Source organism: Rosa chinensis, chromosome 1 (genome assembly GCF_002994745.2).
Source record: "Rosa chinensis cultivar Old Blush chromosome 1, RchiOBHm-V2, whole genome shotgun sequence".
In the NCBI taxonomy this organism is placed as follows: Eukaryota; Viridiplantae; Streptophyta; class Magnoliopsida; order Rosales; family Rosaceae; genus Rosa; species Rosa chinensis.
Window position 1 is genome coordinate 12,363,539 of NC_037088.1, and position 27,798 is coordinate 12,391,336.

At 39.2% G+C, this 27,798-nt stretch overlaps 1 protein-coding gene across 1 annotated transcript in view; it reads right to left on the reverse strand.

Annotated features, from left to right (window-relative positions):
• Positions 1-3,831: 3,831 nt before the first annotated feature.
• The window catches only part of LOC112182378 (cyclic nucleotide-gated ion channel 1), a 39,479-nt gene continuing 15,512 nt past the window's right edge, over positions 3,832-27,798 (reverse strand). The window contains exons 2-9 of the mRNA XM_040513087.1: positions 26,954-27,614; positions 25,592-25,786; positions 23,008-23,291; positions 16,203-16,314; positions 15,166-15,441; positions 14,630-15,052; positions 14,210-14,461; positions 3,832-3,879 (exon numbers count right to left, since the gene is read on the reverse strand). Of these exons, the coding sequence (XP_040369021.1) occupies positions 3,871-3,879; positions 14,210-14,461; positions 14,630-15,052; positions 15,166-15,441; positions 16,203-16,314; positions 23,008-23,291; positions 25,592-25,786; positions 26,954-27,614 (2,212 nt within the window). The 3' untranslated portion in view covers positions 3,832-3,870. The remainder of the gene's footprint in view (positions 3,880-14,209; positions 14,462-14,629; positions 15,053-15,165; positions 15,442-16,202; positions 16,315-23,007; positions 23,292-25,591; positions 25,787-26,953; positions 27,615-27,798) is intronic.

The following is a 27,798-nucleotide window of genomic DNA, read 5'->3' on the forward strand; positions in this document are numbered from 1 at the left end:
GGGTGCTCTTTCTAGTACTATAGAAGCAACAAGAGAATGTAGTTGTTCAAGCTGCAGGAGGAGGAGATGTGCCTGCAGGATATCCCATTCTGGATAAAAATGCAGCCATCTCATCCAATCTCCGTGCCAGATTAGCCATTTCATCACGATGCTGTTGAACCATGTCACTCTGGAGCTGGATAAGCTGGTCAATAGTTGTACATACCTCCAATAATATGGAGTATTTACTACATCACCAAGCATAAGTAACACCTATTTTGGGACATCCACAAGACATGGCAAGGCCCAACCGAGACATGTATCGTGTAGCCCTATGTTCGGGCTACGCGGCGGTATCCGGAAGTCGCAAATCCGCCATCGGGAAGCCACCTTTCCGCCCTTGCCAAGATGCCTCCATAACATAGCTTTCTACATGTTAAATAGACTAGAATAGTAACTTTGCTTGTCCCACATCGAAGAACAAGTAAATGAGAAGCATTCCTTCATCTATAAAAGGAATGCCTCCTCCCACAACTCAAGACATTCATTACATCTCTTGTAATCTTGTTAGGCCGCAAGGCTCGACACACTAGTATAGCTTTCAAGTGGACGTAGTCTCCCGCTCATGCGGAGGCGAACCACTATACATCTTGTGTCAATCTCTCTCTCTCTCTCTATCTCTTACTTATCGTTAATTAGATCCCTAACGGATCCAAACATCAACATTGGCGCCGTCTGTGGGAAGCCGACACAAAGGCTTCGTCACCTACCACGAACTTTGACCCGAAAATGTCGAGTTAACGCTCATTCAACATCAAATTAGGCTCCGGTCAACGCCCGGCGGGGTTGGTCAACGCCCAGCGGAGTCGGTCAACGCCCAGCGGGTCCGGTCAACGCCCGGCGGGGCTGGTCAACGCCCAACTCACAAAAGTCAACGCTGACTGCAAAAAAAAAATTTTTTTGAAAAATTGCCTCCAAACTTCTCTGGACACCCAGAGATTTGCTCTGGGCACCCAACCACCTCCGCCAAACTCTTCTTCTCCCCTCCGCTGAGTTCCAAATGCCGCCCAACTTGCAGCTCCGCCAGCTGCAACTCCGCTCAGTACCACAAGATGCAAAGCTCCGCGGGCTCCGCTCAACTGCTCCGCCAGAGCACCATCAGCGGCACTTCTTCCGCTAGCCAACCTCCGATCCGCTAGCGAGCCAAGCCTCTGCCAAGCATCCGCCAGCAAGGGCTACCGCCAGCGAACCATCTTCTTTGATCAGTCACCACTTTCAGCGCTAGGCTCCGCCGGCGGCAGCTCTGGTCCGCCAGGCTCCGTCAGTTGCAAGAGTAGCCAGAACCAATTCCGGCAGCCGGCCCCGCCAGCTTCAACTGCTCCGCTAGTCTTCATCAGCGGCACCGCCGAACTTCCGTCAGCGCCACCGCTAGCAAACCATCCTCCGCTAACTCAACGAACACCGCCAGTGTCAGCAGGCTAGCAGCAATACCAGCAGGTCACCGCCGGCATATCATCACGTGTCAGCGGCTATCTGTCCGCTAGCCACACCCCCCTAGCATAGCTCCGCCGGCAAGATCTCCTCTGGACAACCTCCGCTGACCATGGCTACCAGGACAAGCTCCGCCAGCCTTCACCGCTGAACCTCAAACCACTAAGCATCACTTCCGTCAGCAACCTCCGCTGACCATACGGCTTTTAGCACCTCTGCTATGTTCCGTCAACGGCAGCGGGTTTCTGTGCCACCGCTAGCAGGCCAAGCCTCACATGGACACCAAAAGCACCGCTGACCTCGAGCACCGCCGACTAGCTCCGCTAGTCACAGTCGCCGCTCAACCACTGCTAGACGTCCTCCTCTGGACAGCTTCTCCGCCGGCCTTCTTCCTCCGCTGAGCAGCGCCTCCACCGGCAAAGCTTCCGCTGAGCTCCGGGTTTCCGCTGAGAGAGTCTCCGCCGAGCTCCGTGTTTCCGCTGAACGTCGACTACCGCTGACCAGAGCTCCATCAACGAGCTCCGCCAGTTGTCGACGTCAATGAGCTCCGCTCCGCCGAGCTTCTCCACCGCTAAACTTCTCCTCCGCTGGACTCCACCGTTGGGTGGTCTCCGCTAACCAGCATCTCCGCCAAAGCTCCGACGAAGCTACCACTGACCAGAAGCTCCGCCAAATTAGCACCACCGCTGGTTGTTTCTTCTTTCCATCTCTACCACCAGCTTGCAAAGTACGGAGAAAGGGAGAAACTTACATTGCGGAAGATCATCTACGCCGGTCAACCACCGCGGACAAAACTCCGCTGACCAAGACCTAGTGGCCAATACCCTCCAACACCCCTCTGCAATTCCTCACCTGCATAACTTAACGTGGTCATCGTCGGCGGTAAGGCCGAACGCCAGCGGCAAGCAGAAAACTGGTGGACACCCAGTCCAAATCTGATTTGGACACCCACCACCATCTTCTTTGATCAGCACCGGCCTCACCCAAGGAGGTTTCAACGATCGTTCGATCTTATCTGTCACATGCCGAAAGATATATGTACTGCGGCGGACTCTGCCTTCAAATATGCAGTCGAACTGTGGGTTTCTGCGGTGGTCGAGCGGACAACAAAGCTAAGTTTATCTCCCTTCATGCTTTATCTGCTCAGTAAACTCTATATGCTCACCACGTGCCCACAGCTTTGCAAAAGTGGGAAATGATAATTTATCTATATATAGAACTCGTTATCAACCGCCACAGCATGTTGTACCTGTCTGCCTAGGCACACATAGCGACATAATGACATAATTGCTTTGTTCGTGCTCTGCTACATACTGAAGCATCTAGTTGATATTCAGTACACGACATTTTGTCCTTTACTCATTACCTACAGCATGCAAGATAATAAAATATCATCACTTATTAAACATGCTAGCTAGGCCCATGCCTCTATGACAATTGACAAGTACATATTTAATTGTCTTTAGGTCGGATATATCATCAGCTATGTCTATCACTTTATATATATATATATATGCTCACAATTGGTACATAGCTGGGCGACCCAGGAGCATGTATATGTATTGAGCACAACCACTATGTCATGCATGTGCTACGCACTAAACCACATGACTATTATACAAGGCTTGTCCCTCGCAGAGTGCCATTTCACTCAAAATGTCTCTAAAATATCATCACCAACTTGAAATTCATATGCCAGCCAACAAAAGCTCGTGCTTCTACCATATATTTTGTGGGCAGGGACCTATATACGTATATAAGCTGCTTCATATGTATACCAAAAACATTATCTCACTACTGCCACATGACTAGTCCATTTACACATAATTGATGCCGTCATTAATATGTTCCAATTGTCATAGCACCGAATGCGTTCGGTTCAACACAAATTTGACATTCAAAATGGGTATGTGTGCATGTTATTTGTTGTCAACTACTACACTTGCCTATACACTTTGTTTAAAATTTTATCAAAGTACATATGCAGAATACTAGTGTTGATTTTCCATACTCATGTACTAATCACCTATTTTGTTCTAAGGAAATTCAATTATTTCTATGGAGCATTCAACCTCAACTACAAGTTGACGGGTATTATCGGAGTACTTTATCCGCCACAAGCAATGGACCGTCATGCTCGGCCAACTCCGCTAACCTCCAAATCGGCATAAGATAAGTCACTATATCTTACATTTTACGCTCTTTCAATTTGAGCTAACGCCATGCCAATACCATGCTTTTACTACTTTTAAGCATGCTTATAGAATATCACACTTGATATGCTTTTACATGCTTCCATAAAATTTTGAGCATGCCATCAACATTTCGTAGATTTGGCAACACTTTCTAGACCTCACATGCTAGATATGCCATGCTTCACATACCGATCTCAATGATCCTTTAGCATATCTACAAAAATGCAAAAATGATATTAGCATCCACATTACAAGTACATGCTATACACATATGCCATGCTTCTATTTTAATTGCAAAATTAAATAAGTATGGGACACTCAAACAAAATTTTATTACTTGCTCTATGTGTTTATCATTTTTCATTCAACCGCCAAGCGGTAAGGCAACGCCTCATCATGACAATGACCGCTACGCGGCATTGCAGTCAAGTTTCTCTTTCGAGAAAACAGCTAGGGACTAGTTAACACAGCCCACGGCAGCCATTGATCCGGCAGTTAACCCCGACGCTTGGGTATCTAAGATTGGGCTCGCTACCCAACACCCTCTGCTCCGCGCAGCTCCCCTCATCAAACAATTTTCCGACCATACGGAGGTCTATAGCCAGGAGTGGGGGACTCCCTGGCGGGCCTAGCAGGGGCCCACCCGAAAGGGCAAAAGCGTTCGCTCCAACCAATTCTAGATGGACGACGCACTCGCACTAATTATGCTTGATATACGGCACGAAGCTACGCTTTGGTATCAACCCGCGAGCACACCCTCCTTGACTGGGGACTTCGGGGACTTATACATACAGCCCAGCATAATTAGCAACGGCAACGCTCATGCCGCAGGGCATCACCATCGAGCTACCCGTTAGTGCCTCAGCGGCACCGCCGAGCTTCCGCTCACGAGCTTTCCGCTCATGCCTTCCCGGCACCCTTGAGCTTCCGCTCACGAGCTTTCCGCTCATGCCTTCCCGGCAACCCTTGAGCTTCCGCTCACGATCTTTCCGCTCATGCCTTCCCGGCACCCCGAGCTTCCGCTCATGCCTTCCCGGCACCCCGAGCTTCCGCTCATGCCTTCCCGGCAACCCTTGAGCTTCCGCTCACGAGCTTTCCGCTCATGCCTTCCCGGCACCCTTGAGCTTCCGCTCACGAGCCTTCCGCTCATGCCTTCCCGGCAACCCTTGAGCTTCCGCTCACGAGCTTTCCGCTCATGCCTTCCCGGCAACCCTTGAGCTTCCGCTCACGAGCTTCCGCTCACGAGCTTTCCGCTCATGCCTTCCCGGCACCCCGAGCTTCCGCTCATGCCTTCCCGGCAACCCTTGAGCTTCCGCTCACGAGCTTTCCGCTCATGCCTTCCCGGCACCCTTGAGCTTCCGCTCACGAGCTTTCCGCTCATGCCTTCCCGGCAACCCTTGAGCTTCCGCTCACGAGCTTTCCGCTCATGCCTTCCCGGCAACCCTTGAGCTTCCGCTCACGAGCTTTCCGCTCATGCCTTCCCGGCACCCTTGAGCTTCCGCTCACGAGCCTTCCGCTCATGCCTTCCCGGCAACCCTTGAGCTTCCGCTCACGAGCTTTCCGCTCATGCCTTCCCGGCAACCCTTGAGCTTCCGCTCACGAGCTTCCGCTCACGAGCTTTCCGCTCATGCCTTCCCGGCAACCCTTGAGCTTCCGCTCACGAGCTTTCCGCTCATGCCTTCCCGGCACCCTTGAGCTTCCGCTCACGAGCTTTCCTTTCATGCCTGCCCGGCAATCCTCGAGCTTTACACTCATGTCTACTCGACACACTACACGTTAATGAAACATTGAATTTTTCTACCATTTGTCGTTTACCGATTGCGACAAATCAAATTCTTTTCGCGTTCCATTAATACGAGAGACAACCAAACAAACACAACCGTACTCGTGATCGTCGTTCATGAGTTACAAATGCATACCTCCGCGGCGCTCATGCAACTTGCATCTCACGAGCATAACCCCGTCAAACTCGACCTCGTTCGTCTCCTTGCGCGCGTCACGCATTTATCATATGCAATTCATTTTTTCTCACACGACCATATGCGCACTATTACGTTCATATATGCCAACGCATATCATTGCAACTCACAGTTGTTGCCCAATGCAACGAGCATTCTACATATGCCTGTTTTTTGTCTTTGTTGTGCAGGTTGACGAGTCCCTTCTTGCTTACGGAGTTCGGGACTTGTAGGGGCTCCGTACCGCCCGGTTACTTATGCTTGATGACTTCATGATTTGAACTCCCCAACCAAGAAGCTACTCTTACTCGGGGACTTCGGGACTTGTACATACCTCCAATAATATGGAGTATTTACTACATCACCAAGCATAAGTAACACCTATTTTGGGACATCCACAAGACATGGCAAGGCCCAACCGAGACATGTATCGTGTAGCCCTATGTTCGGGCTACGCGGCGGTATCCGGAAGTCGCAAATCCGCCATCGGGAAGCCACCTTTCCGCCCTTGCCAAGATGCCTCCATAACATAGCTTTCTACATGTTAAATAGACTAGAATAGTAACTTTGCTTGTCCCACATCGAAGAACAAGTAAATGAGAAGCATTCCTTCATCTATAAAAGGAATGCCTCCTCCCACAACTCAAGACATTCATTACATCTCTTGTAATCTTGTTAGGCCGCAAGGCTCGACACACTAGTATAGCTTTCAAGTGGACGTAGTCTCCCGCTCATGCGGAGGCGAACCACTATACATCTTGTGTCAATCTCTCTCTCTCTCTCTATCTCTTACTTATCGTTAATTAGATCCCTAACGGATCCAAACATCAACAATAGTGGTAGTGGATCTGGATGCACCCTCAGTATCTGCCACACCATCTCTGCCCTTCTCCAACTGCTCAAACTTGTTGATTCCATCTGTATAGTAGGCGACCACACTTTCCAATCCCTCCTTTGTGAGAGCAAAGGCTTCTACTTTTGTAGGACATTCTACATATTTCTCCAAGGTAGTAGGATGCCTCAGCTCAGGGGCAGTGGGGTTTGCCCAGGTCAGAAGCTCTTCCCCAATGACACCGTGTTTCTTTATCATTCTTTCAAGATCGCCTCTCTCCGTTTCTTTTTTTCCTTCATTGTAAGTCGTCTTAGTCACTGTAATTTCACCTTCTACAACGATGAGCATCCGATCAATTACGCTAAGTGGATAGAAGATGCAGCTATGCTGCGGGAGTACCAGCGGCTCAAGAGACATACAGAAGCGACTCAACACGTCTTCATTAACGTCTTTAAGTACAGGAACCTATATATATAGATACATGGATTATATTTAAATACATTAACTGGACATGACAGAATGTACGAGCCTAAATAATTTTCTCGATGGTTTTTATTTTTGCCAAGAATAGCTATCATATATTTAGTATAGGAGCATCTCCAACGGTATAAGTTACTTTTTATTTAAATTTAGTTAAAGTTAAGAAATATAGCTATTGATTTAAAAATGTTACTCTAGCAGTAGTAGCTATTTGTAAGTGATATATTATATTTTATCAAATTATAAATTGACATGTAGACAAAAAAGAAGAGAGAAATATAACTTTTGCTTTAGCTATTGTATTCTTGATTGTCTAGCTAAATATAGCTAGCCATTTTAGCTAAAGTTATATTTAACTTAGCTATAGCTAGTCTATTGCAGTTGAGTTTTCCTTTAAAAATAGTTATATATAGCAAAAAATTGAATTTAGCTACTCTTTTGGAGATATGCCCTAAGACATAAATTTGATGAGTAAAATCCACACTCCCTATTTTACAACTCACACTCATTCTTTCTTTTTTTTAGTTGAAATTTATATGAAATACAAAATTTAAGTTATTAAAGACAAAATTTAAGTTACTAAAAAATAATATATGAAGTGTGAATTGTAAAATGGGAAATGTGGATTTCACTACCATTTATTATTCATACTCTCCGTTTATTTATACTAGCAACATGCCCGCGTTTCTCGCAGGTAATGTGATGTTAATGAAAAATAGATTGACTAAAAAGAATAGTGGTTATTGTTTAATGACACCTAGTTTGTTTGTCTGGCCAAACTCTGATTACTTGTTTGAGTTGTAATTATGTTAGTCTTACAAATTCTCGGAGATATCTTATTCATTGTAGGATTCAGTTTCCATGTAAGACTTATATTCTCTGCTTCTAATTGTTGAGAATATATACATCCCACATGGGAAAAATGGGACCTTGCCTATGAGTTTATAAGGGTTTGGGTCACTTCATCCATTGCTAATTAGTTTTGGGGCCCCCAGATTACTTTATCATAGTATCGGAGCCAGGTTATCTTACGTGTGCATGCCTCATAGCTACATGGGCTTCACGTCACCCAAAGTTATCCATGTGTATGGCTTGAAAATTCACCACACGTGCGGGGGCGTGTTAAGAATATATACATCCCACATGGGGAAAATGAAACCTTACCTATGGGTTTATAAGGGTTTGGGTCACTCCATTCATTGCCAATTGGTTTTGGATGTGAACCCCAGATTACTTTATCAGTAATCCTCTATATAAAAAACCTCAATTATTAATGAAAGCACAAATCATTCTCTCCGTATTTTTGATTTCCTAAAACATGTTATCAACACGAAACTCTAACCCTGAAACAAATACCCAAACCCTAAATCCGAATACAAAACCTTAAAACCTTTTCTGCCTTCGCCACACACCTTGAAACCCTCAACCCCAGAAGTCCAGAGCTGACGACAGAACTGCCAAAGCCTCAGAAGCAGAAAGAGATCCTCTACCAGTTCGCCGCCTTCTAGATCTCCTCTTGCAGCCAAACTTGGTCACCAGCAGCGCCTCGACTCCAAGATCCAGGAACTGAAAGCAGAACCTCCAGAACCAACTGGAAAAGTACTGAACCGGCCGCCTGAACAACTGAACCGCCCTCTGGAAACAGCTTTGGCCAGCCAACCGCCAGCCAAACTCATTTTTTTCTATCCAACCTCCAGCCAAAAGATCCAGCGACCCCTGTTTACCCTTTTCCAGGTAAATTTTTCTAAAAGTTCCAACTTTTTAATACTTTTCTTTAAGAGTTCAATCTTTTTTTTAATTCGGGGACTTGCAACCTCCCTTCTCCTACTCTCCACTTCATCTTTTATGGGGAGACCTAAGCCGAACTGTGGAAGTTCGTGCTATCTCCAAGCTTGGAGCTTGTTGAGGTCTCCAAAGTTAGAGTCTGTTGAGAATATACGATCGACCACATACACATCATTGTTTCGATCTAATCCAATATCTCTTGGAATCAAATTTCTTAGGAGCGATTACGCTTAGAAATTCCTAATTTCTTGGGAGCGATTACTCTCAGAAATTTCTATTGTTTTCGTGGTAGCTATTTTCACTCCGAAACTAACCATTTTTCTTGTTCCTTTTAAGGATGAGTAACCTGAACAAACTGGACTTTGCTCCATTAAGGACAACTGGCTCTGAATATCACAATTGGGTTTGTGATGTTTGCCAAAATCTCAAGGCTCAAGGAATCTTAGATTCGATTCTTAAGCCTATCCAGGACGTGCCAACTGTTGAGTAAGCTCAATCTTTGGAAGCAAATATAGCAACATTGGAGGCGAATAAGGTGAAAGCCGTCATCCTAATGACCTGTCATATGGTTGATTCATTCTAGTACGAGTATCTGAATGAAAAAGACCCCAGAAGGCTATGGGTCTCACTCGAAGAATGCTTTGGCAACATCCATGACTCCCTGCTTCTTGACCTAGAAGTGAAATGGCATAATCTCTGTTTCTGTGATTTCAAGACAGTTCTTTATTACAACTCAGAAGCCATTCGCATTAAATCCTTAATGAAATTATATGGTAAAACTATCACAGATGCGGTGATGATTGAGAGGACTCTCTCCACCTTCCCCATCTCTGCATTCATGGTTGCTAAGAGCTATCGAATCGATGTTGTTACAAACTAGATTACATAGTTTTATGAGCTCATTGGATCATGATTAATGTCGCTGAAAAACATGACAACATCATTGTGAAGAACTATAATTGGAGACTCGTGGGAATAGAAACCATTCCGGAGTTCAATTATAGTCACGCCCCAATGGGAGGGCACTAAGAGCAAAAAGGTAATCCTAGGGATACTTTTGGACATTCTAGTTCATATAATCGCTCTACTTGGGAAGGTAACCACCAAAATAGGCGGAAACGGAACCGAAGAGGTCAATGTGAAAAAAGAGAGGGAGGCAACGCCTCTGGCCATGTTGATGGTGCCACCAACACTAAGTGCCACCCTAATGACGCTTTCAAAGAGCCTCAATCAAGGGAGTCTTTGCACAGAGATGTATGTTCTCGATGTGGAGCATCCGGTCATTGGACACACATTTGTAGAGCTCATGAGAGTATTGTCATCGCCTACGAATCATATTATGAAGCAAGAAAAGCTCACTACGTGGAACAAGAATATCAAGAAGGTGATCTTGAACTAAGGGTTGAAGGCTTCAAATCAGGCCAAGATTAAGAGACTGGCGATTTTGAATAAAGTCTTCATTTTTCTAAGAGATGTAATAGGCAATTGCCATATATTTTGTACTAAATGGAACTGGTTTAGTTTTTCTTCAACTAGGCTCATCCAAAGCAAGTATGATGTCGAGGAAGGTTTTGAGATAAGTGGTACTTAAGCGAGCTTTGCTCCACCGACATCTCTCTACTCACCTGGTCATATTTATTTTGGAGTTACTGAAAGAAGTTAAACGACTATCTTTGTTTTGCATTAGCTAGTTTCAGATTAGATTTTCTTTTGGTTAAAAAAATAATGATGTACACTGTTGGCTTATGAATAAAATTTCAAGTTCTTTTCATTACGACTCCATTTTGATTCTGAGCATATTCCTCTATGACTCTGATGGCTAGGCCATCATGTTTAGTTCAAGGACATGGAACAGGCCAAATTCCTCTTACCAAATGGCACCTTGATTACTGTCACAGAAACTCTCTATGCTCGTAGGGCAAATCGACCCTTATTGAGTTATTTGAGCCAATGGATTCCATGCAAAAATGTATATAGAGAATGGAAAAGAATTTCTTTGCAATACCTCTAATGATTGCCAATAAAGGCGCATCTTAGAGAAACTTATGTGTCTCTCTAGTGGATTTTATGTCACCACTATTCAAGCTATTAAATCCAATACAGTTATAAAAGAAGATCTCTTGGATTTATATTGGCTTTGACACGACATGATAGATTATCCTAGTCATGGTATGATAATCCATCTACTAAAGACTTCACACAGACATCCAATCTTTCGAGCGATTTCGAGCGAAACGAAGGAATCAAAGGTTGATTCCTAGACTAAGTATGACCGCTGCCGCCTTCCATATCCATGATGCCATGGATGGCGTCCATCATGGTGAAGGCGCCTCAGGTGATGCTGTAGTCACCAACTTTTCTTCCAATAGCGTTCACCAACTTTTCTTCCAATAGCGTTTAAGACGCTCAGGCCCTAACCAAAATCCTTATTGGTTGCATCTAAGTTCCCTCACTCATTCTACAAAGCATGTTCCTTAGGGAAATTAGGATTGAGACCGTCCTACACAAAGGATACAAAAATACTCATTTTGTTCTTAAATAAAATCCGGATTCTGTGGACCGATTCAGCCAACTTGTGGACGTTTAAATATTTCATGATATTGTTTGATGCGTAAACACACTGGTCATGTGTTGTGCCATTGTCCGCTTGTGATGCTGCTTATACTATACTCCTAACACAGATTATATGGTGACGGGCTCACTCCCCGCATCATCTCATTCAATCAATTCAATTTGACAATGCTAAAGAGTTTACATCGAAGATTTTCTACGATTCTTGCATATCACTAGGACTGATGTTGGACATCATATTCCCATGTACACACCCAAATGGTCTAGCAGAAATGACTACGATGGTAGCCCGGACATTGGTAATGTGCACCAATCTTTCTATATCCTCTTGGGGTTATGCAATATCGAATGTAGCTATGCCAATTCGTCTACGACCTCCCGCCACTCATCTCTGCGTTACAGCTAGTGACAGGGTACCAGTATCTCATACTTACGCCTATTTGAGTGTGCCATTTATGTGCCTATTGCGCCGCCACAGCACACCATGATACGTTCTCACAGACGAATGGATATGTTGGATATGAATCTCCAACAATCGTCCGCCACTTAATACCCTTGTTAAGAGATCTCTTTACTGCTAGATTAACATAATTGTCACTTTGACGAGACAGTCTTCCCATCATTAGAGGAAGATAAGAACACAGATGTTCAACAGGAACTGCATAAATTGTCGTGATCTGTCCCAACAATGTCTCATCTCGATCCCCGCTAAAGTGACGAGATCACACATATCTACTGCAAATATGCATGCAAGGACGGATGTCCCTACAAGAGGATGTAACGCCAGCCTACACGGAGGTAGGCATGATACCAATGCCATGGAGAGTGGCACTCTAGAGTCACAAGCCATGGCTCCAGCTAGGATGCATGGAAGGCTCGTGGGTTCGAAGGATACTTGGGCACAACTCGATCCTTTGGTCATCGATACTCAAAATCTCCCTCATGAGAATGTTCCGGATTATGGTTATTGGTTAGGAGACGCCTCAACGTGAAAACCATTCCTGAGAATATAGAGCTCTTTGAAAATTACACTAGTGTATATGAGACATGGGATAGAAACTCCATCATGATTGATGATGTATTTGAGCATGAATTTGTTGAGTCTGATGACAATGGACCACGCTTGGTTGATGAATGAATGCCAATGTAGAGGAAATTGGCCTAAATAGAAAGATACGATCCAGGTTAAATTGGATTCTCTAACGAAGAGAGAAAGATTTTTCGAGCCAGTGATGTCAACACTTCCTAACATAAAACATGTTTAATAGGTCTTCGTTAGAAAGGGTGATGAGAAAAAGAGATGGTAATCTTGCCTTATGGCGCAAGGCTTCTCTCAAAACGTCATAGAATCGACTACGAGGAGATATATTCTCTCGTAATGGATGTCATTGCACTCCACTACCTTATCAGTTTGGTAGTTTCTGAATAACTGAACATGCAACTTGCAAATGTGGTCATTATGTATCTTTATGGGGATCTAGATACATAATATATGTGAAGGTTCCTAGTAAACTTCATTTACCCAAACCAAGTGGCTCTAGACCACGGAACGCGTTTGCAAAGAGGTTGAAACACTCACTAAGTGACTACTTGATTGGGAAAGGATATGCCAGTGCGTTTCCATGACAAGTTTTAGATTCTATCGTAGTTCATGTTGGTGACATGATCTTCAGTAGAAGCCCTAAAAGTATTAAAGGATACCGCTGAATACTTGAAATTCGAGTTAGAGATGAAGGATCTTGGGAGAACACAGTTTTGTCTATGTTTGGAACTTGGGCACCGTGTTGATGCTTAGACATTTTAATAAGGTCAAGCCTTCAAGCATACCCATAATAGTCCATAGTCTTGATCCTAAAAAGGATCCTCTTCGTCCGAATGATGACGACGAAGATGTGCTAGAGGCAAAAGTGCCTTGCTTAAGTACAATAGGTACATTATTGTACTTAGCTTAATGCACTTTACTGGACATCTCATTTGCAGTGAACTTGTTAGCTAGACATAACTCTGCGCCAACGTGACGCCATTGGACTAGTGTTAAAGATATCTTTCGATACTTGAGATGTACAATTGATATGGGCTTGTTCTATCCTACAGAAAGATGATGAATTCGGACCCATCACACACCAGAAATGCCACCAACACTGGTCTGCACTCTCTATCCCCATCCCAAAACAACATTAGTTTCTTGGAAGGTTTTGCTGATACTGGGTACCTCTCTGACCCACACAATAGTCATTCCTAAACTGGTTATGTGTTCACCATGGGTAAAACCCCGATATCTTGGAGATCTACAAAACAGACCCTAGTCGCTACATCTTCGAACCATACAGAGATTATTACGTACTCTTCACGAAGCGGTCCACACAATAGTCATTCCTAAACTGGTTATGTGTTCACCATGGGTAAGACCGTGATATCTTGGAGATCTACAAAACAGACCCTAATCGCTACATCTTCGAACCATGCAGAGATTATTACTCTTCACGAAGCGGTTTGTGAATGTATATTTGTGTGCCTGGCCCAAACTCTGATTACTTGTCTGGAGTTGTAATAAGGTTAGTCTTACATATATTCTCGGAAATATCTTATTCATTGTATGATTCAGTTTTCATGTAAGACTTATATTCTCTGCTTGCAATTCTCTATATAAAGAGATCCCTATTATCAATGAAAGCACATATATATCATTCTTTTCCAATTTCTGATTTCCTAAAACAGTTATTTATTTTTTGGACATAAAATAACAGTGGTTTGGCTATTTTTTCAATTTACATTTTTATCTATTTATATTTTATTAATTTAATTTAATAATTATGTTATTGAATGATATTATAGGCACTTCAAAATTTAGTGAAGCTCTTTTAACACTAAAAGAGGGCCTTCATTTATAGTAGCAAAGATAGATGGATCTTACATACCTTACTGAGAGAATTGATGCAGATCTGCTTCTTTATACGATATTCGATATCCCAGGAAAGACCAACAGAGAACAGATACTTGACATCCACCTCAGCATCAAAGTTCTTTTCCAGTACGTTACTAGCCTTCATGTGTTCCATGACCAATGTCTTCAGATCTTCGTCCCGGACGTTTCTTGACAGCCACTCAAGTATCTTCATCTGTTTTTGCTTTAACTTCTCTGATCTTGTAGTTGTCAGCTCCCCATATGCCTGTTTTACAAATTAGAGATGAAGAATCTCGAATCTCATTTATAATGCATCACAAGCGGAAAAGGATGGTATTTGGGGCCCCCTTTATAATTCTTGCCAGTCGATATAATGAATAATAATTAATAACAATAAGACCAAGCAAATCAATTACTTGGGAATCATTTTAACCTTGTATACTAGCTCCGGATCATTCGATCCATCTGGGGACTTACGACGCCGCATCATGTCGGATACGTATTTGAAGTTAGGAAAACCTCTGCACGCGAGAGCGAAGGCTTCTACTTTTCTTTCGCACTTGACATCTCGGTCTGATGTAGGAAAAGGGTCGTTCTCGCCGATAGTCAGAACCTCTTCTCCATAAACTTCACCTTTCTCAAAACGTGGTTTACGGATTTTCATTGTGGATGAGGTACCTGCTTCAGGTGCAACATTAGCTCTGGTGTTGTCTGTATAGAAAATTACGCCTTCTGTGATGATGAGCATTCTATCAATTGACTTCCCTGCTTGAACCACGCAGCTATTCTCCTTGTAGACTACTGGCTCGAGAGCATTAATCACTACTGCTTGAAGAACAGGATCAAGGATGGATACCTGTTCATATATTGTTTTTGTAATCAATATAAGAACAAGATTGATTTGCCGTTTTATTTCGTCGACATAAGAAAAATATATATTACAGAAAGGTTGACCCTTGAGAAACATACTTTCTGTAGGGAATTTAGGCACAAATGCCTCTTCAAAACACTCCTGATACGCATGTTTTCATCCCCTGTAAGAGCATTGAAAACAAAAAGCAAGTCCACATCAGCATCGTAGTTTTTCTCCACTACTTCCTTTTCTGTTATGATTTTCACTGCTTCGGTCTTCACTTCTTCAGGGATACCATTTCTTACCATCCATGTACCTAGAGCTTCAAATTTGGATTTAATTTTCTCCTTCTCATTGTCCAATGCTTGTTGAGTTTCCCACAGAATATATGTCTGGTTGACCAATATAAATTTAAAGGAAAACACAGTCCCAGTTAATGTCTTATACAAGGATGATTAAAGATCGAGCTTTTATTTTTTTTGGAACAAGATAATTAAAGAGCTTTATAATGTTATGTTGGCATAAAATATGAATACATATAAATTGCTCAACTAAAACTTATTTTTGTTCTGATTAAATTAATTTCATGAACACAAAAAATATTTGTAAAAGAAAAAACACACAAACATGAATACAAAAAATATTAAAGAAGTGGATGAAAACAATTGAAGGGTCTTTACCAATCACGTGAATCACACGGGTATGGGTTTAGAATGTAGAGAGTTAGGTGAGAGATGATCTCATCTATGCTGACTAATTTTGGTGCTCCTTGTCAACAATCACAAAGACATTGACCAACAATATCTAAGAATCGCTTGCCCAGCATCCACCCCCATTTTATTTTATTGATTAAGAAAAAAAAGAGGAGGCATCCATGAAAAGGGAACATGAATCCTAGTTCCAAAGAATTTTCTCTCAGGATCTTTAACAACAATTTATCAAAGATTATATATATATACTGATACTCTGATACAGTTTAGGTGCAAAATGATTAAACCAAATACATATATGTATGACTACTAATCAAAACCAATATTGGTAAACTGGTCGGCTAACATATATAAGATTTATGAGAAGGAAAGCTGCAAGAATCCATAGTGAGCATTTACAAACGCGAATTATTGAGGACATTATATTTTAACCATCCACTTACCTGCACATTTCCCATGAGATAGATATACAGTAGCAACCCAAAAAGAGAAATTTGAATAGCAAAACAGTTTTCCCACAGGTGGTTACTTGTTTCCAAACTCGTTCCAAAATTACTGCAAAAAATATATAGCAATTACTAGATAGGATCGATATATGCTAATGATACGAGTTAATTACAAAGAGAAAATATCAATATAAGGTCGATTGGTAATTACAATTTCAATATGAGCAATTTAGTCATAAAAATGGTTTTATAGTGCTTAAATTGTGTAACTAAATGAAGGGATTCACTTTCTCTCATATATTCACTTATTCAGAGGGAATGAGTAACATTTTCCATTCTCAGTTTCTCACAAATGAGGCCAAAAGGATAGTAAAGTATCAGAATACCATTTGGTCTAACAGCATAGTCTCCCTTTCATAAATGGGAGGTTGTGAGTTCAACTCATGAAAGACTAGTTGTAGCATTTGAGTTGTTTATCTGATAAAAAAAAAAGGATAGTAAACTAGATTGTCATCATTGGTTACTGTTTATAGCTAGTATTGGATTGGATTTGATTTTGGCCCTTTTTCATTTTTCCATCGTTATACAAGAAATGGTCATTCTGAGTTGAACTCAAGATGTCATTTTATAAAGAAATTTTGCAACTAGACCAAATAGCTATAGATTTGGCTCTATTGGGTGCATATGTTTGGTGGGGTAGTAAGACAATGACTTTCCATCTGTAAGGTCATATGTTTGAGCCCCATCAAGGATGGGGAATGATGGGATTTGAAAAAAATTAAATAAATAAATAAATAAAATAATAATAATAATAATATTAATAATAATAATAATAATAATAATAATAATAATAGCAATAATAATAATAATAATAATAATAATAATAATAATAATAATAATTAAATAAATAAAAATATTTGGCTCTATTATATTAGGATGAGGCATCTTTTGCAATATATGCTAGCCATTTTGAAATCACATTTTAGCTAATGTAGCTAAAATTAGCCCTCAAAGATGTGATTAATGAAAATGAAATAAGTCAAGTTGACTATTCTTTTTTGATCCCAAAAATAGGAGCGATCTAGGGTTTGGAAAAAACAGAGGCGACTGTGTTGCTTTTCCGGCTGCACCCTCCCGTCGACGACGGCTTCTAGCCTCATCGACATGCGATGAGTGCAGCTGGATGGGCAAGGTTTCGATCGGCTGCAAGAGGTAATCAAGCTTGGGGGCTGCAACGGGAGACTACTTCTTTCTCTCAGATGATGGCAATGGCAAATTGGTGCTCTGTTGCTGTAAGACCCCGGAAATTCGTTATTAATTCCTAAATGTTTCCTGGGATTAATAAAATGTTTGTTTGTACGATTTCGTGGTTCGAGGGTGGAGTGAAATTATTTTCGGATGAATGATTATTCGAAGTGCACGTTTTAGGGGTTCACAAATGTTGACTTTTTATACGTAGGGATTCTCCGAAATCTTCCTTCACGACAGTTGTAGAGCGCGTCGATACGAGTTTGTGGACATGTGGAACGCGAAAATCGGAGTTCGTATGAAGAAGTTATGGCCATTGGAAAAAATTTCCATTTTGGTATATATGGGATTTTTCTGGAAATTATTTCAGAAATTCCAACTTCCCATTTTGGGAAAGTCGGACTCTCTCTCTCCTCCCGACGCCGGAAATCGCCCTCTCTCTTCTTCCGGTCATTTCTTCCTCCTCCGGCCACCTTTGGACGTGAAATTCTTGGGGTAGCCTCGCCTCGACCTTGCGCACCTCCCCGTGGCCACCTTGCAACCTATCTCGGCCTGTAGTCGCCGCATTAATGAAAACCCGATCCGACCTCAGTTTTGGGTCAACGCGGTTTTCTCTCTTCTCCGGCCACCTTGGCTCGAGTTGTTGGACACCCTGGGATCGCCTGAGGACTCTGATGATGCTCCTAGAAGGACTTAGGCTGTAGTGGAGCGTGGAAGCAGATCGGAGCTTCGCCGGAAAACTGGGAAAATTCCAAGTTCACCGATTTTCGGGGTAGGTTCTCGACCCCTTTTACTTCGATTCAAGCTTTGTGATAGTTATGAAAGTTGTTAGGCTTGATGAAACAAAGAGGAGCAGCCTGGCCCCGACGCCATTGGCGGTGGTCGGTGGCGGCTTTGCCTGTAACTCCGGCAACCTTTTCCGGCCACCTCCGGGGACCTCTAGGGCAGTTTCTGCCCATTTTATGTTCTACATGTTGATACGATCATGTTAATGTACAATGCATAATTTTTGGAGATCGATTGATTATGTTATGAATTTTCCAAGTTTTAGGGTTTTCGGTTCGATCGGTTTTCTATCCATGAGGATTCAGTTGTCCGATCAACTTGTAGTTTTGATATAGTGATCGTAGAATTGTTTCGAAGACGTTGGATTGTCTCGGATGAGGATCCTACTGTTGGATCGTCGTATAATTGTGTTTTGTGAATTGTGTACTTTGTGTTGTATTGAGTGTGACCTTGATGTGATTAGGTGATTGACGAAATTGTGTGAGTGGAGTTTGGACGATTTGGTGCTTATCTTGGTTTTGTGTGAAGACGCAGCAGGATATGGAGGTGAGTAAATCTCACGGTGTTTCGGTTGATAATTAGTTATGTTTTATTTTTGTAGATTTAATTGTTAGTATGCAAAATCATATTTATCAAAATAAATTATTTGTTTTAAAATATATGAACTTGATCGACAACTGTTCATGGGTAAGTTAAAACAATGTTTTGATATAAAATGATTTTCGAGAAGTATAATTTGTAAACTATAGTTGGTATTAGTGGTCATTCCTGAGTGAATGACTACGTATATATATATATTTACGTGGAATATATATATTGATTGGCGTGTTATCGAGTGATGAGATGATTGATTATTATTCAAGCTTTTATTTCTGCACGTAAAATGTTGAATAATGAATTGTTGAACATGTGGTTAGAAAGCTATCCTGTATGTTGCGAATTTTGGATTTAGGGTCGACGTAGTGACCGGTATGAGGAAATCAGATGCTCTAATCTTAGGCTGATGATGAGCTACGATTAGTTGAGGGAATCAGATGCTCTAATCTTAGGCAGATGATGGGCTACGATTAGTTGAGAGAATCAAATGCTCTAATCTTAGGCTGATGATGGGCTACGATTAGTTGAGGGAATCGGATGCTCTAATCATAGGCAGATGATGGGCTACGATTAGTTGAGGGAATCGGATGCTCTAATCTTAGGTAGATGATGAGCTACGGTTAGTTGAGGGAATCGGATGCTCTAACCTTAAGCGGATGATGGGCTACGATTGGTTGAGGGAACCGGATGCTCTAATCTTAGGCGGATGACGGGCTACGATTGGTTGAGTGTATCGACTGCCATAACCCTAGGCGGTGACGGGCTATGATTGAGGTAACGATGTCGAGTTTTGAAACGAGATATTTGTGAGATGGTGTATTCGGAGTTGAAGGGTGAAGTCTTGGTTTAGCCTTGAGTTATTGATTTCTTTAATTAATTTCCTTTTTCATCTCTATTGTTGGGTTTCTTTTTTCTCTTCTACGATTGATTTTTAAGTAATCTCCTGAACTAAGTTATATGCAGGGATTACTGCCTTTTGTATTGTTTATTTTAATGTAATCTCTTGAACTAAGTTATATGCAGGGATTACTGTTCTTTTTGAATTGTTTGTTTTAATGTAAGTTCCTGAACTAAATTATATGCAGGGATTTATATGATTTCTATTGTTTGTTTTTAATGTGATCTCCTGAACTAAGTTTCCAAGCAGGGATTACTTATTTTACTTAATTCAATTGTAAGTGCGGTTGTGGTTTGAGACTTGTGGTGAGTTGTGAATGAGTTGTGAGGTCATCGTTTTGACAAATGCTTTATGTTGAGGGGAAGTGAGTGTGATTTGTCGTTGAGATGATATGATATGATATGATATGAACTTGATGTTTGGTTGTGTTGTGAAATTAAATATTGTTGCTTTAATTCATCTCACGAATTGAGAAATTATAAGCATGCGTGACGTGAGTCACTTTAATTGAGTTTACTCATACGGGCTAAAAAAGCTTACCGGGTTTGTTTTGTTCAATCCCGGTGCACTATTCTATGGTGTAGGGGTTTTTGTGTAGGTTAGAATATCGATTAATCGTCGTCGAAGCTGAGGTGTACGTTGGGTAGCGTGGACGTCGAATGGTACTCTTCGTTTTAAGTCTTCCGCTGTGTAGTGAGTTGTGGTGGGTGTGTTTACTTATTGAATTGTCATTCAGTTTAATTTGTAAACTATCTGTAATGTAATATGTGACTCTAAAGAACGAGTCGGTATTGACATTGTGAGTTCAGTTTGTTTGTTGCTTAGTTTAAATGAAAATTTTTCTAAGAGTCTTCTTGTGATTGTTTGTTCTCGCGTTTCGGATTTGAATTCCTTTATTTAAAATTCGGGGCGTGACAGTTGCAAAATCTGTAGTGGTTTGGCGCTGGTAAGGAACTGCGTGGTCGATCTGGGCTCCAACTTTTGTATCAGTCCACAAGGTCGCCTACCTCTTGGCGGTGGGCTGCAACGAAATGGTTGGGGCAGCGAGGAGTGGTTATCTCGGCATGGTTGCAAGGCGTAATGGCATCGGATCTTTGTTGGCGCAGTGCAGCTGGGTCCGAAAGTTTTGTCGGAATCTGGGTGTATAATGAAGGGAGACATCAGAGCTAGAGATGCTAGGCAAGGTTGTTGGAAGGTCCACAACCTTAGGGTCTAGATTGGTGCGATATGAGGCTGATGCTGATGTCTGGTGAAGCCTAGTTCGGTGGTGCTGAGAAGGAGATTTGAGAATTCTCTCCATGGTGGAATTGTCCTTGGCTTGGATGGAAAAACATGGGGGTTGAGTTTCACAACCTCAATCCCAACTTTACTGTGGCGGTTTCTGGGAAGCTAGAGTCAATTTTGTGGAGAAGGAAAGTTGATAGTGGCAGCTCATCTTATTTTTTGAGGGTTTTACTTTTTAGTTCGTAGTTAGGCTCGATAAGTCCCTCCTCTTTTGAGAAAGGGTTTGGGTGTTTTAGTGTAGTATCGATGCCGTTGTTATGGTGTCATGTTCATACTGTTGTGCCATCTCAACGGCATTATTACCGAGGACTATCCGTTCTATTGTCGGTGCTTTCTGGTTTGCCTGTTTTGGGACACGATGTCTGAAAGGGTGAAATGGTTCGTCTTAAAGTTGGTGGCGGGGTTGTATCGTTACACTCAAGATTGGTTACTATTCATTATAGGCCGCAGGTATGGGCGTAAAATTTGGTTAGGGATTGGGCCCTTTTGGCTCATGGATGTCATTCATATTGACGGACCCGTAACTATGGATCATGTTAGGAATGTGTGTCGTTCCAATGCTTTATAATCTGTTTGGTTATTAGTGGAATTTTCTTCTTCTCAAAAAAAAAAAAAAAAAAAGCTAAAAAGTTATTTTGGCTAGTGACTTTTAAAATACATATGCATCATTTTTCTCTATTTTAGCTATTCTTTTTATCGTATCTATTTGAGCTAGTTCCGAATTTATATTATTTTTTGAATAAACAAAAATAATATTATTTTATTTATAAATTACATACAACAGCTTAAAATGAATGTTCCATGTTCACAAACACAATAGAGAGCCTCATCTTGCTTTCTATATTTATGAGTGAGATAACTAAAAAATAAAATGAATAGTCACTTAAAAGTTTGGTGCAGCTGCTAAAATTGATAATAAAAAAAAATCATAAACAGGTTCTCTTAAATAGCTATGGAGCCAAGATAGAGAGTGCTTAATCTATGAACATATAAAAATGTACCTAAACAATAAATCTCTCTCTCCACGCACATATCAATTTACTCAATTAAGAAAAGAGAGTTTCTATTGGGACCTCCAAATCTGCTCACTTGACCTCACTCTATTGTGAATTATTAAATGACATATATAACCTACTATAAAATGACTATTAAGGACAATAATTATACAAAAAAAATTGGTTATATTTATTTTCTCTAGACTTTCCAATTCAATAATATTAGATTGCATTCTTTATTATTTTCCCTATTTATTTTCATTTTCCAATTTCGCTACATACTCATTAAAGCATTCATATATATATATATATATATATTAAGAAATAAAACTATGATTAAGATAAAAATGTATGATATGTATATTGAACGCATATTGGTTAGGGAGAACAAAATAAATTGTATTATGCCCTAAATCTAAATCTATCCATTATATTTGTAAAAAGAAGAAGAAAAAAAAAGAGCTAGCAAATAAAGATACATAAAAAATATTTAAATAATTAATCATGAGGTACAGAAAATAGAGAGACATTAAGAAAAAATGATTAATCTTTATTTTTTTTTTGAACAGCCAAAAAAGAAAAAGTAAATAAAAAAAATCACATAATAGTTCATGTTATTTATTTTTATTAATTTTTAAAACTCAATACCTGGTGTTTGATTTTTGTTTATTGGATAAGAGATTTATGTTGTTTGATTAAGAAATGGAAATGTAATTAAGATTTATAGAGTAATTAAATCATTGAAATGACTAAGTTTTTTATTATAAAGATCTTAGTTTGTTTGTAAATTAATTATATGAGTGAGGTTATTTGAGGAACTTTAGTGAGGTTTAATGAGTAAATTTAGTATTTGAAAATTTGATAGGAGGTGTAGAAAGCATAGAGGTCAAGTGAGCAAATTTGGAGGTTCCAATAGAAAAACTCTTAAGAAAAAGAGGGGAATAGGAAAATCTTTTTGTGAAAATATTGCACTAAATTGTAAGTATAAACATACCTGAGGTTTCTGATGCCCCAACACAAAGTGTAGAAGTACTTTGTTAAAAAACTTTTTGATCCCGTATTACCTGATTGAAGGGCTTTAAGATATACTCCAAAATCAAACAGCTCTGCGTTTGATGGATTTATAGGACAAAACTCATCTAAGAGTGTGATATTTGTCAAATAATTAGTGTCCTTGCAATAATTAGTGGCTACACAACCTAAAGTATTTGTACATGTCTGATGCCAACATAATATCTCTCGTTGAATTGACATAAAGTACCAAAATGCACCGAAAACCTGAAAGTTAAGTAATTAAGTGATTTGAGAAAACTCTGCCACCAATAAACATAAGAAAATAAGGCAAAAATTATCATAAATCTGATGATAACATCTAGGAACTGCAGTTAAGAAAAAGATTACTGAAAAATGTTGTTATTATTTGCACATTGTAACTATCCATCTCCATTTAAAAAAAAATATTTATTCGTTTAATCCAACTTTTTCATGTGAATTACCCAAGTTACACCAAAAATAATATTTGTTGGTAGTTAATGACTAGTTATTTTATGATCTTGGAATACCGCGTGCTATTGTCATGTGCGGATCTGAGATAATAAAATTACAGTATTTTGATGAAAGTGAATACAAGGTAAAACAAAGAATAAAAAATAAAAAAAATAAAAAGTGGACGAGTAAACTACAAGCCCTCTTCCAAATGCCCACTACCTTACAACGTTCTGATGAAAGTAACAATTTATCAAACTGTAAGTCAACACGGTGCAGATTTTTTTTCCTAAACCAGTTAAATACTAGCAAACCTTCCCCTCCAACATTTCCCTTTCTACATTCCCTATTCATTGCATGCCATATGTATTCCACTATCTAAAAACTTCAAATAATTAATAATTAAAAGACAAGTTTTCACTTCCCCTCTTTACCCTTATTTAATTTCACATACATTTAATTAAGTAATTAATCTTAGTTTCTCAACTTTTTTTTTTCTTTTGTGAATCTTTTTTATTTGCAATTTATATTAGAGAAGTTTTAAATACACACCCCTAATTACTTAATACACACTTCTTACTCAATACACCTACCATTTAATTTCTCATTCTAATATTTTACTAAATACACAACCCAAATTACCTACAATATCCTTAACCTAACAAACCATGAAATACACTATTATTTAACAACATTAAGGCTACTATTTAATTTGATTAGTATAACTGACCATATTAATTATTTGTCTTAGTTATTGGGAAATCCATAAGGATTCATTATTGTTCCATTCAAATAGATGCTTAGAAATAGGTTTTGTATTATTTGAGTTCTCATCCACTAAACACCATATTGATCAAGTATAAAATTTTGAGTCGAACATTCAACCAAAAATGTATCAATAGTTTCTCCACAATGACGGAACTACAAAATTGTCATTGGATGGTCAAACAAATTAACAATTACAAAGTTTTATACCTGTGATGTTTTATATTAGATAATAAATTGACTAATCATAACTTTTACAAAAAAAAAAAAAAACTAAAAGTGGGAGTAAAGCGATTTGTTTTAAAAACATTTAATGCCATTGATTTTGAAATTCTAAATTATATGGTTTCTCACCCCATTTAATTACAATTTATTTAAGAAAATTTAAATTAGATGGTTTCTAACTTTATTCTTATTTTAGATGAGGATGCATGTATAGAAATTTATTGTGTTTATAATTATAGAATCATATAAGGAAGATATGATTATTATTATTTTTCTTTTAATATATAGATGTCTATTTTGGTCATTTAATTTATCTATAAAATCTGATTTTAAATATAAAATAATAGGGATGTGTATTAAGTAGTTTGAGGTGTGTATTTAAAATTTCCCTTTATATTACTCTTGTGGGCTTACATACATATTTACTTAAGAAAGACGTACATATATATTTAAGAACATATTTCAAATATTGTTAAAAAAAAAAGAAAACAGAATTGAATCCAAGAAAATGGTCAAACATTTCCTTTATATACATATATCAAAGAGAATGAGAGAGAGAGAGAGAGAGAGAGAACTGATGTACTCATCTAATATCACATGTGTTTTAATGAAAAGAAAGAAGAAGAAAAAACGTTTGTAGCTGCCATGTGAATGAGCTTTACCATTTTGTTTTGTTTTTGTAGGTTTTATATAAATAAATGTAAAAAAAAAGGACTCAGTATGAACATGACCAAACAAATGAAAGAAAAATTTTCCGTTGAAAAACTTAGGGAATATAAAAAAAAATAAAAACGTTAGAAAAAATTAGGAAAACAAAAGAGTCAAGAGGTTTTTTTTTAATCATATTCATAGAGAACATTTAATAAGGTCAAACATAATAAGGGTAAAACATGGAATAAAATTAGTTGTTGTTTTAAGATAATAAATACATAGATTTTAATTATAAATGAATTCACATGACACAAGATAAGTGGGGAAGGTAGAAATGAAAAGGTTAGAGAGGAAGTTTGTTAGCATTTCTGTTGATAAGAGAATGCACTTTTGACACATTTCAAATAAAGAGATAAAACTTTTTTTGTCAAGAAATGAAGAGATAAACTTACATGGCCAACCAAGATGTACATGAGGATAAAGAATGCACTTATGGCCCATTTTCCAACCCTTTTAAATGGCTTCCAGAAGTGGTAGATTTGGCAACCCCTTGCAATTAATTGCAAAGTAAGAAAAACGTTGCCAGTTGCTGCTTCATTTAGATATCCAGAATCATTCATTCTGAAAAATATAGCTACTAGTATGACCTGTACAAATTGAAACAGGTTAGAGACTTAGAGTCAACAAGTAAACTTAATTACGTGCAGTTGACATTATTGAAAAAATAAAATAAAGTCTGATTGCATTTCTCTTCAAGTAACTACTAGCCTCTTGGCAAGCGCAGCTGATTGCATTTCTCTTCAAGTAACTACTAGCCTCTTGGCATGCGCTCTGCGCTTGCCAATTTGCTTTCATAACAAAAAAGAAAAATAGTGAAATTTTAAGAAAATAAAAAAGAAAAATGAAAAATTGAAGGCAGCATAACGGTTCAAAATGTGGCATTTTTTCCTTTTTTTTTTGGCTATTATTTCTTGGGAAAATAACTTATTTGATTTATATACTATTTTAGCCTCATAATATAATTTTTATTTACTAAACAATTCAATTAATAAAAGGCATAATAGGATTTTCAAAAATTTAACCATGGGAAGTAAGAATTTGCTTAATATAATAGATATTATATTGGTGAACTGTGATCGATCAATCATTAGCCTCATATTTTTGCTATGCACGTGTGATTTATAAAGTCTTTTTAATTGTCACCCACTTTTTAAATTTTTTTGTAATTATATTTTTTATTTTTTTTATTTCACTCAAATAATTCTTTAGATGATTTCATTATGAATTTTTATTTTTTAAACTAAAGGATAATTTGAGCAATATGAAACCTGAAAACTTCACTGTAAAAGACAAATATTTTTTCTCCACTTAATTACAGAAGAATCTTTGTTTCCCAATCTTTAAAAACCTTCTCATATGGCCCCTTTAACTTAGGTATATGATTATACACATTTCGTTTGACGTGACAAAATTATACACAACACAATAACACAAGTGATATTATAAGAATTTGGTATGAAGTATATTGGTTTGGTTTCATATTGGGTCATTCAATAAGAACACGTTTTTTAATAGTTCGGTCTAGTATTAATCCGTTACCAAGTTAAAGCCATTAATTAACATAAAAGTATTTTTTTGTAAGTTTGAGTTTCTCTATCTAATATATATCAGAAATGAGTGCATCTCTCTAATTCATCATACACCTCAATTTCAACTCTCAACTTTCATGAAGAAAAAGATATATTCCAATTTATAAGTAACTCAAAAATAGCAAATTAGCTTATTTTATACCACAAAGTTTTCTTTCTTCATACCTGTTGGATGGGAAGAATAGGAAGGACCTCGATTATGATATCTTGAGATATCCACTTTAAACCCCTATACACGATATCCTCATACTCAAAGTCGAAGGGGTCGGAGGGCACGTCAGTCAGATCACGAATCTGAGCATCAGTATGGAGTGCGAAAGCGAGATCTGTAAGTGATCGCAATGCAAGAACTACATCCCTTAACTTCTTGTCCATTCCAATACACTTTCTTTTCTCATCGATGAATGGAATGTAAAAGAACAAAGGATCCACTAACAACCCAATACAAGATATTGCAAGTAGTATCCTTTCCCGCGTATTAGGTAGAAAATTCCCTGTTATTAATATCAGTTTCCGCAGAAAACTGATGGGCAGAAGAAATGTCATGGTCAAACAGAGAACCATATGGGGAACTAATGTCACTAGTAGTTCCCTCCGTTGTCGCATACTGAGATTCACCTCGATTTTACCTACAATTGCCCCCCAAACATGACGTCCCAATGGTACCCATATATCGGCAAGGGAATATTTAAGTGCTACCAATACTGCTAACAATGCAATCTTAATTGAAGTTGTATCTGTTGACAATGATTTCTTAATTAGAGTCCGAATATCTGAGCGTTGCCCGTCCGTACCTTCGGAACTGGATCCTGGTTGTGATGCAACGCTGAGAAGATTGGAAAGGATAAACAAATTATAGCATGTATTGGAAGATATCCCCACACAAACTCACACATAGAGGCGGACTCAGAGACCAACTGGGTAGTCATCAAAAAAAAAAGAAAAAAGAAGAAGATGAACCGGGTTCCGTGCCTGAATCAACTTTTCTTAAAAATATATATCTATACTAT